This window comes from Pan troglodytes, chromosome 6 (assembly GCF_028858775.2).
Source record: "Pan troglodytes isolate AG18354 chromosome 6, NHGRI_mPanTro3-v2.0_pri, whole genome shotgun sequence".
In the NCBI taxonomy this organism is placed as follows: domain Eukaryota; kingdom Metazoa; phylum Chordata; class Mammalia; order Primates; family Hominidae; genus Pan; species Pan troglodytes.
This window is the reverse complement of record NC_072404.2, coordinates 13,237,077-13,250,671: the sequence shown is the minus strand read 5'-3', so window position 1 is coordinate 13,250,671 and position 13,595 is coordinate 13,237,077. Positions and strand designations below refer to the sequence as shown.

The 13,595-nt window shown below is 38.1% G+C and overlaps 1 protein-coding gene across 5 annotated transcripts in view; it reads left to right on the top strand.

Moving 5' to 3' along the window:
* COL28A1 (collagen type XXVIII alpha 1 chain) overlaps positions 1-11,711 on the top strand; it is a 177,025-nt gene extending 165,314 nt beyond the window's left edge. For 4 of the 5 annotated variants that reach the window (XM_063815224.1, XM_063815221.1, XM_016957075.4 and 1 more), the window contains 2 exons: positions 7,393-7,531; positions 9,114-11,711. In XM_063815224.1, coding sequence (XP_063671294.1) covers positions 7,393-7,531; positions 9,114-9,286 — 312 coding nt within the window. In that variant the 3' untranslated portion in view covers positions 9,287-11,711. The remainder of the gene's footprint in view (positions 1-7,392; positions 7,532-9,113) is intronic. The other variant, XM_063815223.1, reaches the window with a different exon arrangement.
* Positions 11,712-13,595: the final 1,884 nt, after the last annotated feature.

Below are 13,595 nucleotides of genomic sequence, written 5' to 3'. Positions count from 1 at the left end.
ATTGGAGGTAAGGGAGAGGGAGGGGTTTGGGTAGGACTATCAGGTTTCTAGCATGGAGATGAGATGGATTGAAACCCTATATACTGAGATGGAGAATATAAAAGGCAGGGTGGTTTTTTTTTTTTAAAGGAAAATAGTGAGTTTAGTTTGCACCATGTAAAGTGGAGGTGCCTGAGGGACATCCAAGGCAGTTATGACACGTAATGAGGAAAAGTAAGAACAGATCCCTCTGTATCCCATCCCAGGAAGCCTGATGGCCTTGAGAGACAAATGACATTACAGACTAGGACATATGAAGCTTTCTAGTAGCTGGGGAGGGGAGGACATAAGAAAAATACAACCAAAATACTCTGGATTTATAACACCAAGAGCCACATGAAGGGAAACTGAACATCAGCTAGGTCTCTCTAGGGGAACTTTGACCCAGATAGTGGGACCTTGCAATGAACTTGACCTTCTCGGATAGCGCCTCTTGTCTCTAGGCTTTCTCATTCTGGCTCTTTTTAAAGAAGCACCAATGCAAAACTGAATTTTTAAACAATTATTTCCTTATTGATATTTAGTTTGAACAAACGTGCATTTCTATTCACATTAAACCTTTGACATACAGTCATGCATCGTTTAATGATAGGGACACTTTCTGAGAAATGTTTCGCTAGCCAATTTTGTTTTTGTGTGAACATCATAGAGCGTACTCACACAAATCTAGATAGTATAGCCTACTACACACCTGGGCTAGATAGTTTAGCCTATTGCTTCTAGGCTACAAACCTGCACAGCATATCACTGTACTACTGTAGGGAACTGTAACACAATGGTAAGTATTTATATATATAAGCATATCTAACCATAGAAAAGGGTAAAAATACAGTATTATAATCGGATGGGACCACTGTCGTGTATGTGGTGTGGTTGACCAAAATGTCATTATGCAGCACTTGACTGCACAGACATGCACGTGCACACACACACACACATAGTATACACATACACACATACAAAAACATATTTATGCCTCTGTGCATGCACACCCACCTTTAATAAGTATAATTACAGTATCCAAACATTTAAAAAAAAATGAATCTGTTACAACCTTCCTATTCTCAGATCCTTCCTGAGCCTACCCTAGGCAATACTGCAAAGCTAGTAAACGATCTCAGAAGTACCATTTCCCTTTTGTTGTCTCTTCCTTTTCACTGTTGTCCCTTCTGTCACTCCCTTAAGACACCTAACTCTGTCCTTCCTTCCTCTTCTTCTTTCTACCAAAATATGTTCTTAGCGAAAAATAAAATTAGCATTCTCTCACCGTGATCGTGAAAAACATTCAAATTCTTCATAAAACCCTGCATAACAACTAATTATTAGTATCACTACAGAAGGTTGCTGTACAAGTATTATTTATTGCTTATAATAGACTTGTTACCCTCAGAATATAACATGCACCTGTGTTATGGAAGAGGAAAAAAACAAAAATAATAAACATATTGCTAACTGATCTAGAAGAAATATTCTAGACCTGGAAGTCAGGAAACCTGGCTTGTGGTCTCATTGCTGAAGCTAAGGACTATTCTCTTGACTCCAAAGTCTGTAGTTTTTCTATTTTATTATTTCTGAAATTGGGATGCATCTATTTAATGTGTGTGGTCTTTTTTCAAAACTATTTTAAAATTTATAGTATATCTCATGATGAATGACATCTTAGAAATGAAATCTCATAGCTGCCTGATGTTAGGGGAATCACCTATTTTCCTGAGGTCTCAGTTTTCTCATCTGTAAAATAAAAGAATGTTACTAGAATGTTCTTCCTGTTCTAAAAGTATATGATTACAGCTGTCAAAAATGTTTACTGGGTAAAGCCAGAATGCAGGCTATTTTACTGCACTAATGTATGAGAGGTTTAAACAGAACAAAATCCTGCATTACACCCTTTATGAAAGCCACAGTGAATCCAGAGAGGTGCAGCCCAAATTCAAGGTGTTCCTAAAGGCCCCAGTAACTTTAAAATGCAAATAAATAACCTTCAGTTTAAGTATTTGAGTGCAGAGAGACCTGACAAAGAAGTGTGTTTGATTCTTGGGGAGAATCAATCAAGAAGGACTCCTGAGAAGCCAGACAATTTGAAGATGCTGGCTGTAGAATCCCCAGAGCCAAATTGGAGAAATTTTGACCCACACTCCTGGGAATATGCTAAGTCTTAACACAAACACTAATGCAGATGATCATTAGCATTCATCCAGAGCAGACATGTGTTCAGATTTGAAGACTTTGTAATATATGCAAAATTCTGGGTAATAAATTCAAGGAAAATGTTTGGAAATCAGAAAGCAAAAGACCTTTTGGATGTGGCACCTGGTCAGCAATCCTTCTTAGCTCATGCATACATGTTCTTGGGACACTGCACTGAGTCTGTTTTCCTCCCCTTAAAGATCAGCTCAAAGGCTGAAAGAGAATGGTGATAACACGTCTGCTTGTCCAGCTACACGGAGCAGCCCTGGACTCCAGGTGTCGGCTCTCAGGTGTCCCTAGACAACTCGTTTGTGCCTTTTACTATGGTGTCCCTGCTTAGAGCTGGAGCTAGCCTTCTTTTCCAAGGCAGGCCAGTGTGGCTGGAGTAGAAATGTGCAGAGTTGACAGGCAAGCTTGTGTTTTCAGATTTAAGATTTATTAACAAGAATAGAAACAAACATTTGACTGCGTCCTCACCACCCGGAAGTAACCAATGTTTCCATTTGTTCATTCACTCTTGCTTCAGGTAAAGTCCTAGCTTTTTCCCTCCAGGGCTCTTTTTCCTCCTCTCTCCAGAGGCAATCACTGTCGTGAATTGGGTGTGTATTCTGCCAGTCGTTTGTGTTGGTTAAATCCAACTTTTAGAGTTGGAAGGCATGTTAGGGCCTAATTTTTTTTATTTGAAAAATGATGACGTTAAAGTCTAGAGGAATTAAATAATGCAAATTTATCTCTTTCTCTTTCGCTCTTTGCATATCCTTATTAAGTTCAACCTGAAGACGAGTGTAACAGAAAGATTAACCCATTGTGAATTTATTTAATGGATACTTTTTGCCTATTCTATGCTATGGAAAAAAAGAGGTAGAGAAAGAAGAAAAGAAAGAAAAAAGATAATTTCTCTTATCAGGGAAGTGGAATTTATATATAGGAAACAAGAAATTATACAAGATAGTGGAGGGGAGGAAATTTTTTTTTCCTCTACCCATCTTAGGGTTATTAGCTAGGTAGGGCCTTGTAAATTAGACTGACAAAAGACAGATTAACAATAGAAAAGCACACAGAAGTTATTAACATGTAGCATATACACATAGGAGCATGGAGATGAGTAGCTCAAAGAGGTGGTTAGAACTTGGTCTTATATAGCATCTTAACGAAAGAACAATAGAGCTTAGAGGAGTGACGACAATGGGAAAGGACTTTCTACAGCAGCAGAAGGTGGGAAGGTAAACATATGGGTGAATTAATGGAAGATAAGGATTAGTGAATAGTTTTTTATGTAGAGTCCTCTGGTGTATCTCTGGGCTAAGTAAGGGTCTAGACTCCTCTCGAGTCATTACCCTGATTTTCCGAGGAGGGATTCCTTTCCGAATGTATGTCCTGCATTTAGACAAATGAGCTTATATCTGATTCTCAGTTGCCTTCAGTTCAAAATAATCAATGTGCCAAAGTGGCATATTTTGGGAGGCATATTCTGTTACTCTTCAATAGGATAGGACTAAAGGTTAAATTCTACACAATCAGCACTGAGTATAGAAGAGTCAGAAGGTACTGTGCATCATCTAGAAGGGGAGAATCAGTACTGACTGGGTTATTGGAGAAGGTTTTGCGGATGGAGACCAACTTTTCCTAGGCTGTGGTGGAAGGGTTGATATTGAGAGCCTGAGGCAGAATAGAGAGGAAGAAGGAATGAAGGGTCCTGACCAGATATTCTGGGAGTAGTGGAAGACAAGGTTATAAAAATGCGGAGGAGGCCGGGCGTGGTGGCTCACATCTGTAATATCAGCTACTTGGGAGGCTGAGGCATGAGAACTGCTTGAATCTGGGAGGTGGAGGTTGCAGTGAGCCGAGATCGTGCTGGGCAACAGAGCGAGACTCTGTCTTCAAAATAATAATAATAATAATAAATGTTATAGAGTCCTGGTGAAATATATAGAATGATCATAATATAGTATATTTTTTAAAATAGCACAGAGCATAGAAAACTGAACATACAGTATTTTTTTGTAACAACAACAACAAAAAAAATGGATATGCACCTAGAAAAAAGACTAGGGAAAAATATACCTGAATGCCAAAAATGACTATCTTTAGGAGGTAGAATTACTTCTGATTTCTATTTTCTTTTTTTTGATATCCACATTTTCTAAAATTCCTTTCAGTTAACATGCTTGCTTTTGTGGTAAGGAAATTATAAAAATAGCAAGCCATAATAACTACGCATTTGTGGAAATAATCTGACATCTCACTGAGCCAGAAAATTGATGAAATCATTTTCATTTATTAAAGTTAGTTTTGCTTGTCTTGGAATCTGTGGGGTAATGTTAACAGATATCAAAATTTCCAAATGATTATGTGATTGAGAATGGAAACACACACTCCTAAGCTTAGAAGAGGTAAAATATAACTTTTGAGGACTCAGGACTTGAACAAGGTAAAGATTTAAAGGCTGAGTTAATTCTTTGAAGAAAACTGTGCTGCTTAGCCCGCCTCTTCAATGGAACAGTCTCACCTTCTAGACCGTATATCTGAAGTGTAGACTAATGTCAGTTGGCTTTTATGTTTGATAAACTTACTCCTCAAACTTTTATTTCTTGCTTAAAACCAAATACATGCAGGCAAAAAAAAAACCAGTACTTTTTTTCCTGAAGTTTTGTCACTAGCTTACCAACAACTTTTGGAAAGTTTCTTAATCATTTATAGCTTTGTATTCCCCCCAGTGGAAAATAAGGGACTCGGTGCTGGGCTCAGGAGGCCAATGTGGAGGATCACTTGAAGCCAGGAGTTTGAGACCAGCCTGGGCAGCACGGCGAGACCCTATCTCTATAAAAAATAGAAAAGAAAACAAGGGACCAAGAGAGTTTTCCTCTAGCTTTAAATTCTCTAGTATAATGATTATTTTTAAAAGTTCACATTCAAATTGCTGTATGTGCATACAGGATCATTCTGAAAGAAAGAGGAACCTCAAGTAATCCATAGTTTTGTCTCCACTTGTACCAAAAGTTGTGTTTAGGGGACAGTGAAAATTTCCTATTGTATTTGAATTGTGTGCCCTTTATATAGGGCTAATGACCAATCCAAATGGAAATCTTTGCTCTAAGTCACCTGATAGTAATTAAATCACTGTAAAAAATACGCATACATGAGTAATAGTACTAATTACTTTTTCCCTCTTGTGTGTGTATGTATGCATGCACACACACAAAAAATCAAAAGCAATAGAACAGCTTAGCTGGCAGAGGGCAGTTAATGATGACAGCATACCAGGATCCCTGGGTAAAAAAGCATAAAAAACTATCTCAGTCACAGATTTGACTATTTAAATAAATAAAAATGCAAACAAACAAATAAACAAGAGAAACTCTTGCAAGGATAAATAACCAAGTGTCAGGACTCAGGTGAATGACTGATTCAATTGCATACAGCTGGAATCCAAGGAAAAATTTGAAAAAGAAAAAAGAATATAATTATTCCCATAAAAGATTTGTCTAGCTCCTGGTAATTGTCAAGAATGACTGACATGATTTTTTATTATTATACTTTAAGTTCTGGGATACATGTGCAGAATGTGCAAGTTTGTTACATAGGTATACACGTGCCATGGTGGTTTGCTGCACTCATCAACCTGTAATCTACTTTAGGTATTTCTCCTAATGCTATCCTTCCCCTAGCCCCCCACCCACAGACAGGCCCCAGTGTGTGATGTTCCCCTCCCTGTGTCCATGTGTTCTCATTGTTCAACTCCCACTTACGAGTGAGAACATGCGGTGTTTGGTTTTCTGTTCCTGTGTTAGTTTGCTAAGAATGATGGTTTCTAGCTTCACCCATGTCCCTGCAAAGGACATGAACTCATTTTTTTATGGCTGCATAGTATTCCATGGTGTATATGTGCCACATTTTCTTTATCCAGTCTATCATTGATGAGCATTTGGGTTGGTTCCAAGTCTTTGCTATTGTGAATAGTGCTGCAATAAACATATGTGTGCGTGTGTCTTTATACTAGAACTTAAACAAATTTACAAGAAAAAACTCTATCAAAAAATGGGCGAAGGATATGAACAGATACTTCTCAAAAGAAGACATTTATGCAGCCAACAAACATGAAAAAAAGCTCATCATCACTGGTCATTAGAGAAATGTAAATCAAAACCACAATGAGATACCATTTCATGCCAGTTAGAATGGCAATCATTAAAAAGTCAGGAAACAATAGATGCTGGAGAGGATGTGGAGAAATAGGAACACTTTTAAACAGTTGGTGGGAGTGTAAATTAGTTCAACCATTGTGGAAGACAGTGTGGCAATTCCTCAAGGATCTGGAACCAGAAATACCATTTGACCCAGCAGTCCCATTACTGGGTCTATACCCAAGGATTATAAATCATTCTACTATAAAGGCACTATTTTTTTAAAAAAGTAAAATGCCTTTCTTTCTTGTTTCGTTATATATCATAAATTTGGATGAAACTTGGAAATTTTAGTCCAGAAAATTTGCTTTTGAAACAAAAATCCTTTGTTCTTTAGATATCAAACATTTCTTAGAGCATCTTATATGTGAAGCATCCTACAGCATTTGGTATTAGCTGGGGTCTGATAATAGAAAGAGCAGGCAAAGGTGTCTGCAGCTGAGATTTGGGTAAGCAATCAAAAAGTGGCCACTATTGTTTTTATTTCAGCTGTGTTATTGTCTTCTGCTACCCTAATTCCCAATCTCAAAATTGACTGAGTTCATGGTAAATATTTTGGAATATATTGTTAAGACGTCTAGTGTTAGGAAATGGAGAAAGGCCATAAAAATGTTAAAGAAATGAGTGGTTATTTTCTCATAGCAGTGGCTAAGAATGAAAATAAACTCCTCTCAACTTTGCATCTTTCACACCTGCTTTGGATGTCCCAGCACCCAAAAATCTGTGCCTGGAGGTGGGCTGCGTGTGTGTATGTATGTGCGTATATGTGTGTGTACACAGAAATACACCCACCACAACTTGAGTATTCAGGGATGCATGACACGGAGGAGGGGCATTATTTCCTGAGTTTTATTTGAAATAGTATCAGAGAGCTAGGGAAACACAGCATGGCTGAACTAGTCCTTATATGTTCCCAAAAGCAAACTAGTATTTTTTTTACTTGATATTATCAGAAACACAAAATGTGAATATTTTTGTGTAGTTGAGTGTCACCAGAGACCAGGATGAAGATGATAAGGCTCCAGAGCCAACCTGGGCTGATGATCTGCCTGCCACTACCTCATCTGAGGCCACCACCACCCCCAGGCCACTGCTCAGCAGCCCTGTGGATGGGGCAGAGGGTAGGTAAACCAGAACTCCAAGTCCCATTTTGATTCTACAGTCTTGTGCGCATATTTGGTGCACAAAGGAAAGAGAGATCTGCCAATCTGCTACAGTATCTACAACGTGAGGAAGGCACAGGGTTACCCAGAGAGAAAATGTTATGATTCTAAACAAGCAGGACAAAATATAGTTTTCACTGGACTATATGTAGAATTTGAAAACTGTGGAGTAAATTTGGTCTATGAAGAATTTCAAAGTTCTTATTTATTATTTTAATTTGAATGCCTTTAGAGGGGATTACATTCTCCTGTTTACCGTAGTCCGTACTGCTCCCTATTGTCTTACATGTGCCCTTCACACATGTAGGCATTTGAATTTGTGATCCTTTTATTGCACAGGAAAGAGAAACAAGCTAAAATCTAGATTCTGATTCATTAACATATTTTCTATGGAGTTAATATCTATAGAAAATGTATTATTATGTACATATTTTCTGCAGAACACGAGAGACAATTTTTGTGCTCAAAAGTTTAGATTATCTTTAAAATGAATTACACAATATACATTATTTGGTTTTGTTTTTAAGGGCAGAGGTAGTAGAAATCTATGGCTCATTTCCATTTGCTCTAGGGAGTCTTCATAGTAGAGGTAGATTTAGAGGTAAGTTTTAGAAAATAAATGAACCGAGGCATACCCCAAATCTGGGAAAATGTTTAAGGCAGAGAAAGTGCTGGTTTAGCTATTGCAAAATAAAGTTTATCACATATAAGTCCCAGATAGCAATTATCTATTTGGGGATTTTTTGTGTGTTTTTTGGCTTCTCCCACCTTGGCATCACTTCCTGAAGTAGGAAATACTAATCAAGGCACTCCAGAGTACCAAACAATAAAAAGGCATTTAGCAAATGAGGAGTTCCATAATTAAAGGAACCTTATTAGGACAATGTGGCTTTATTGTTACAGCTGTCCTATGCTTTCTTATAGTAGATGTATTTCTACAGTAAGACAATATGACGTTAGAAAGTTGTATCATGTTTTTAGTGTCCTGCAAGAGCTGCTCTTTTAAAAATATAATTGTAATATAAAGACAGTCCTTCATTTTACTTTTTTTTTTTTTGTAACTTAAAGTTTTCCTTTCATAGTGGGCAATTGCATGTGATCATAGTGGTGCCTTCTGTGAACAGAATGGGAGGAAATGTGTACAGAACATGGAAATATTTTTTATTCCAAATATTAATTTGATTGTAAATCAAATTCAGTGTAAATGAAAGAAGTCCTGTCTTTCTAATCCCCACAAAAGTATTAGCCAATGAAGTCTCACTTAGGCTTTCAGGGAAATAAACATTTTTAATGTGGTTTCATGAGGATCAAAAACTTTCATGTTTTCAAAAGAATTAATATCTAGTAGCAGAGTTTCAGGTGGTGAGGGAAATATTTTCGGTTTTAGGGAATCCTTCTTTCACTTACTTAGAACCATATTTTCTTGGTTCGTTAGTGTGCATGAAGAATAAAGTTTATTTATATAACTTTATACAGTTTTTATTTTTCATGTCTTCAGTATAAGAAAAATCCGTGACACATTTTCCTTTTCTCACTCTAGATCCTAGATGTTTGGAAGCCTTGAAGCCTGGAAACTGTGGTGAATATGTGGTTCGATGGTATTATGACAAACAGGTCAACTCTTGTGCCCGATTTTGGTTCAGTGGCTGTAATGGCTCAGGAAATAGATTCAACAGTGAAAAGGAATGTCAAGAAACCTGCATTCAAGGATGAGCAAGTAAATTGGCCTGTCCCTATCAAAAGCATAGAACTCCCTAATTTCCACATATTCACCCAATACAAATACAGCACTATATTTGAGTGTATACTGAGTATTTACAACTTATACATGTAATTGAATTCTCACTACAGCCCTCGGATGTACATATTATTAACCACCTATATAGGTAAGAAAGCTGAGGCTCTGAGAAGTTTAGTAACTTGTCAACTGTCACCCAACTAAAAAGTTTCTGAGCTGAGGATTTAGACTTAGAGCTGTGTAACTTCAATACACAGACTCTATCTACTTCACAACCTGCAATGTGATTCTGATTCCTTTAATTCCTGTTGTATGTACTATGTCAGCTCAAACCCCTACCCCTGTCCCTGCCCATACCTCCACCCACTCACCTCCCTAACCTCCTTATGTCCCTGACAGTAGCAAGACGTAGGTGATAGGAAGGACTTTGGTGTGGGAATTAGAAATGATGTAAATGTTTACGCAGGAGTGCTGGGATAGCAGTCGGGATGGTGAGGGTAGTTAGATTTTTGCCTCACTTGCCCTGAAAGTGGTAATAGGGAGAAACCAATCTGAATTACAATTACTTAAATGTATCACAAACTGTCACTTTGTATTCCTCCAACATGTTTGGTAACAAGTGTTTAATGTATGTTAAAACAAAGAAGCTTTTTATACCCTTCCATTAAAATATGTCAGTGGGCCCTTCCATTTTATGGAGTGGAATGGGAAGGCCCTTGACAGCCAGGAACCACTTGAAGTTGGCATCCACTCTTGAACAGTGTGTATTAAAGACAGGATTCACACTGAAAAGTGAGCCACCAAATTGAAATGCGAGTAATGGAGAGTAACGGAGAATTGACTCTGTCATTTTATAATACTTTTGCAAGATCATGTCTGGGAAGAGCATTAGTTCTGAGCTGAGTTCAGACAGCACTTGCATATTTCTTTCTTTTTCTTTTTCTTTTTTTTTTTTCCAGACAGAATCTTGCTCTGTCACCCAGGCTGGAGTGCAGTGGGAAAATCTCAGCTCACTGCAACCTCCCGCTCCTGGGTTCAAGCGATTCTCCTGCCTCAACCTCCTGGGTAGCTGGGATTACAAGCATGCGCCACCATGCCCAGCTAATTTTTGTATTCTTAGCAGAGACAAAGTTTCACCATGTTGGTCAGGCTGGTCACGAACTCTTGACCTCGTGATCCACCTGCCTTGGCCTCCCAAAGTGCTGAGATTACAGGCTTGAGCCACCCCGCCCGGCCACATATTTCATCTTACAAAACACTTTCTCAGCTGGGCGCTGTGGCTCACGCCTGTAATCCCAGCACTTTGGAAGGCCGAGGTGGGCGGATCACCTGAGGTCAGGAGTTTGAGAACAGCCTGGCCAACATGGTAAAACCCCGTCTCTACTAAGAATACAAAAATTAGCCAGGCCTGGTGGTGTGCACCTGTAATCCCAGTTACCCAGGAGGCTGAGGCAGGAGAATCGCTTGACCCTGGGAGGCAGAGGTTGCAGAGAGCCAAGATTGCCCCACTGCACTCCAGCCTGGGTGACACAGCAAGACTCTGTCTCAAAACAAAAACAAAAACAAAAAACAAAATACTTTCTCCTTCTATCAGGTCTACCCTCATTCAATTCAACAGTGCAAAAAAGAGCACTCAAGGAAGAAGGAGATGGAAGAATAGCCATCTTGGCAGACATAATGATATGTATAATTTTTTTATTTAATTAAAATTGTATTATGTAATATTTGATACTACAAAAGAAGATAATGCAACATGTTTGTCAATTTTTTTTTATTATACTTTAAGTTTTAGGGTACATGTGCACAACGTGCAGGTTTGTTACATATGTATACATGTGCCATGTTGGTGTGCTGCACCCATTAACTCGTCATTTAACATTAGGTATATTTCCTAATGCTATCCCTCCCCACTCCCCCCACTCCACAACAGGCCCCAGTGTGTGATGTTCCCCTTCCTGTGTCCATGTGTTCTCATTGTTCAATTCCCACCTGTGAGTGAGAACATGCGGTGTTTGGTTTTTTGTCCTTGTGACAGTTTGCTGAGAATGATGGTTTCCAGCTTCATCCATGTCCCTACAAAGGACATGAACTCATCATTTTTTATGGCTGCATAGTATTCTGTGGTGTATATGTAACATGCTTGTCAATTTAAAAACATGATAAGATGAACACCAGTGAACACATCACCTAGAGAATGAAGCAAACATCAAAAATTCTATTGAAGCTTCCCGTGTGGCCCTCCGCCATCCCAGCTCTCTATTCCATGCCAGGGATATCCCATTTTGAACTTCGTATTTACCATGTCAATGTGCTGTTGACTTTTATAGGTAATTTTACCTGTAAAACTCTATATATCTCTATGTGTTGCTAAACAATAAATATTTAGCCTTGCTTATTTTACAGTTTTACAAAAATGGTGTCAATGGTGTCATACGCTAGTCTTCTGCAACTTACTATTTTCATTCAATGTTATAACTAATCCATATATTTTATGATATATAAATGTACTCTAGATAATTTATTATTTAGCTTTTTTGAGCTTTAAAAAACTTCCATCATAATATGTAATTCTCTACAACTCACTAGATTATTGCATTATAATTCATACATGTTCATTTACTTCCACGGTTGTATATTTGTGTGAATGTACCACAATATGCCTCATCTATGATCAGTTAAGTTCTCCTATTTCATTTTCCTCAGTATTCTGCCACTGTTGCTGTGAATGCTCTTATTCATGTCTCTTGGTACACACGCATCAGTGTTTTTCTGGGGTATATTCCCCAAAAGTAGGATTTCTGGGTTGCAGAGTATGTAAACGTTCAAAAGTAGTATATCATACCCATTTGTTTCCTGAAGTGTCTGAGCCAATTTATTATAAATTCCCACCAGTTGCATATAAAAGTTCCCATTGCTTGATATTCTTATCAACATTTAGCATTATCAGATTTCTTTATTTTGCTAGTATAGGTATAAAATGGTATCTTATTTTATTTTATATTTGTTTTTGAGATGGAGTGTTGCTCTGTTGCCCAGAGTGTTGCAGTGGTACAATCTCAGCTCACTGCAACCTCCACCTCCCAGACTCAAGTGATCCTCTCACCTCAGCCTCCTGAGTAGCTAGGACTACAGCCGCCTGCCACCATGCCAAGCTAACTTTTGTATTTTTAGTAGAAGTGGGGTTTTGCCATGTTGTCCAGGCTGGTCTTGAACTCCTGGCCTCAAGTGATCCATGAGCCTCAGCCTCCCAAAGTGTTTGGATTATAGGTGTGAGCCACTGTGTCTGGCCAGTATATTATTTTTATTTACCTTTCTCTGGTGACACCTTACCATGTTTATTTACCCTCTGTGCTGCTGCTTCTGTGAAATACCTGTTTATAATTAGGAAAGATTTTCTTTATTGGATTGTTTGTCTTTTCCTTAATGAGTTCTTGGAATTCCTATATATCTGAAATATAATTCTTTGCTAATTATTTATGTTGCTAATATCTTCATAGTTTGTCTTTTTACTTTTTTCTTATTTTAACAAACTCAATTTTAATGCAGTCCAATTTACCCATCTTTCCTTTTGTGGCTGGCACTGTTGTTCCTTCTTTATTCCACTCAGCCTGTCAGCATCTCAGTCATCTTTCTCGGGTGAGAAATGTCCTTAGGACAAAAATGACTCTGAGTGCTGGCTCCACCTCACTAGATAATCATCTTCGTGCCAGGTAACTTCTTAGGAGCCTATTAGCTCTTTGGTGTCAGAGGCATCCAAACCAGAGTGACTCCACCTTGAATAAAGGCTGCATAAAGCCAAACCTGCTGGGTTACATTCCCAGGAAGTCAGGTACTCTTGGTCACAAGATATTTATGGTTAAGGGAACAAGTTAATGGTGCTAATTAATTAAGTAAGACTCAGAAGTTATGGAAGTGTCCCAATATTTTAAGAACAAAAAGCATTCTTAGTTTTAGAGTTTCACATTAGAAATAATAATATACTCATAGATTCTTGCTGAAATCAATAGTTGCAGAAGAGAATAACAATACTAATAGCCTGTCACAAGCTGATCACAAGCCTTTATAATAAAGCACATTATTTTTAGCTCTAATACCCTATATAAGCAAGTATTAAGTTTTAGGTAGGGGCGTTCCTCCTGTTGCTTTTTGAGGACACCCTACTCTGTAATAAGAGTAGCCTCTAATAAACTATCTTAATTTCACTATACTTTGATACTTGCCCTGAATTCTTTACTGCACACAATCTGTGAACCTGCTCCTGTGGTCTGGGTTGACACCCCTTTT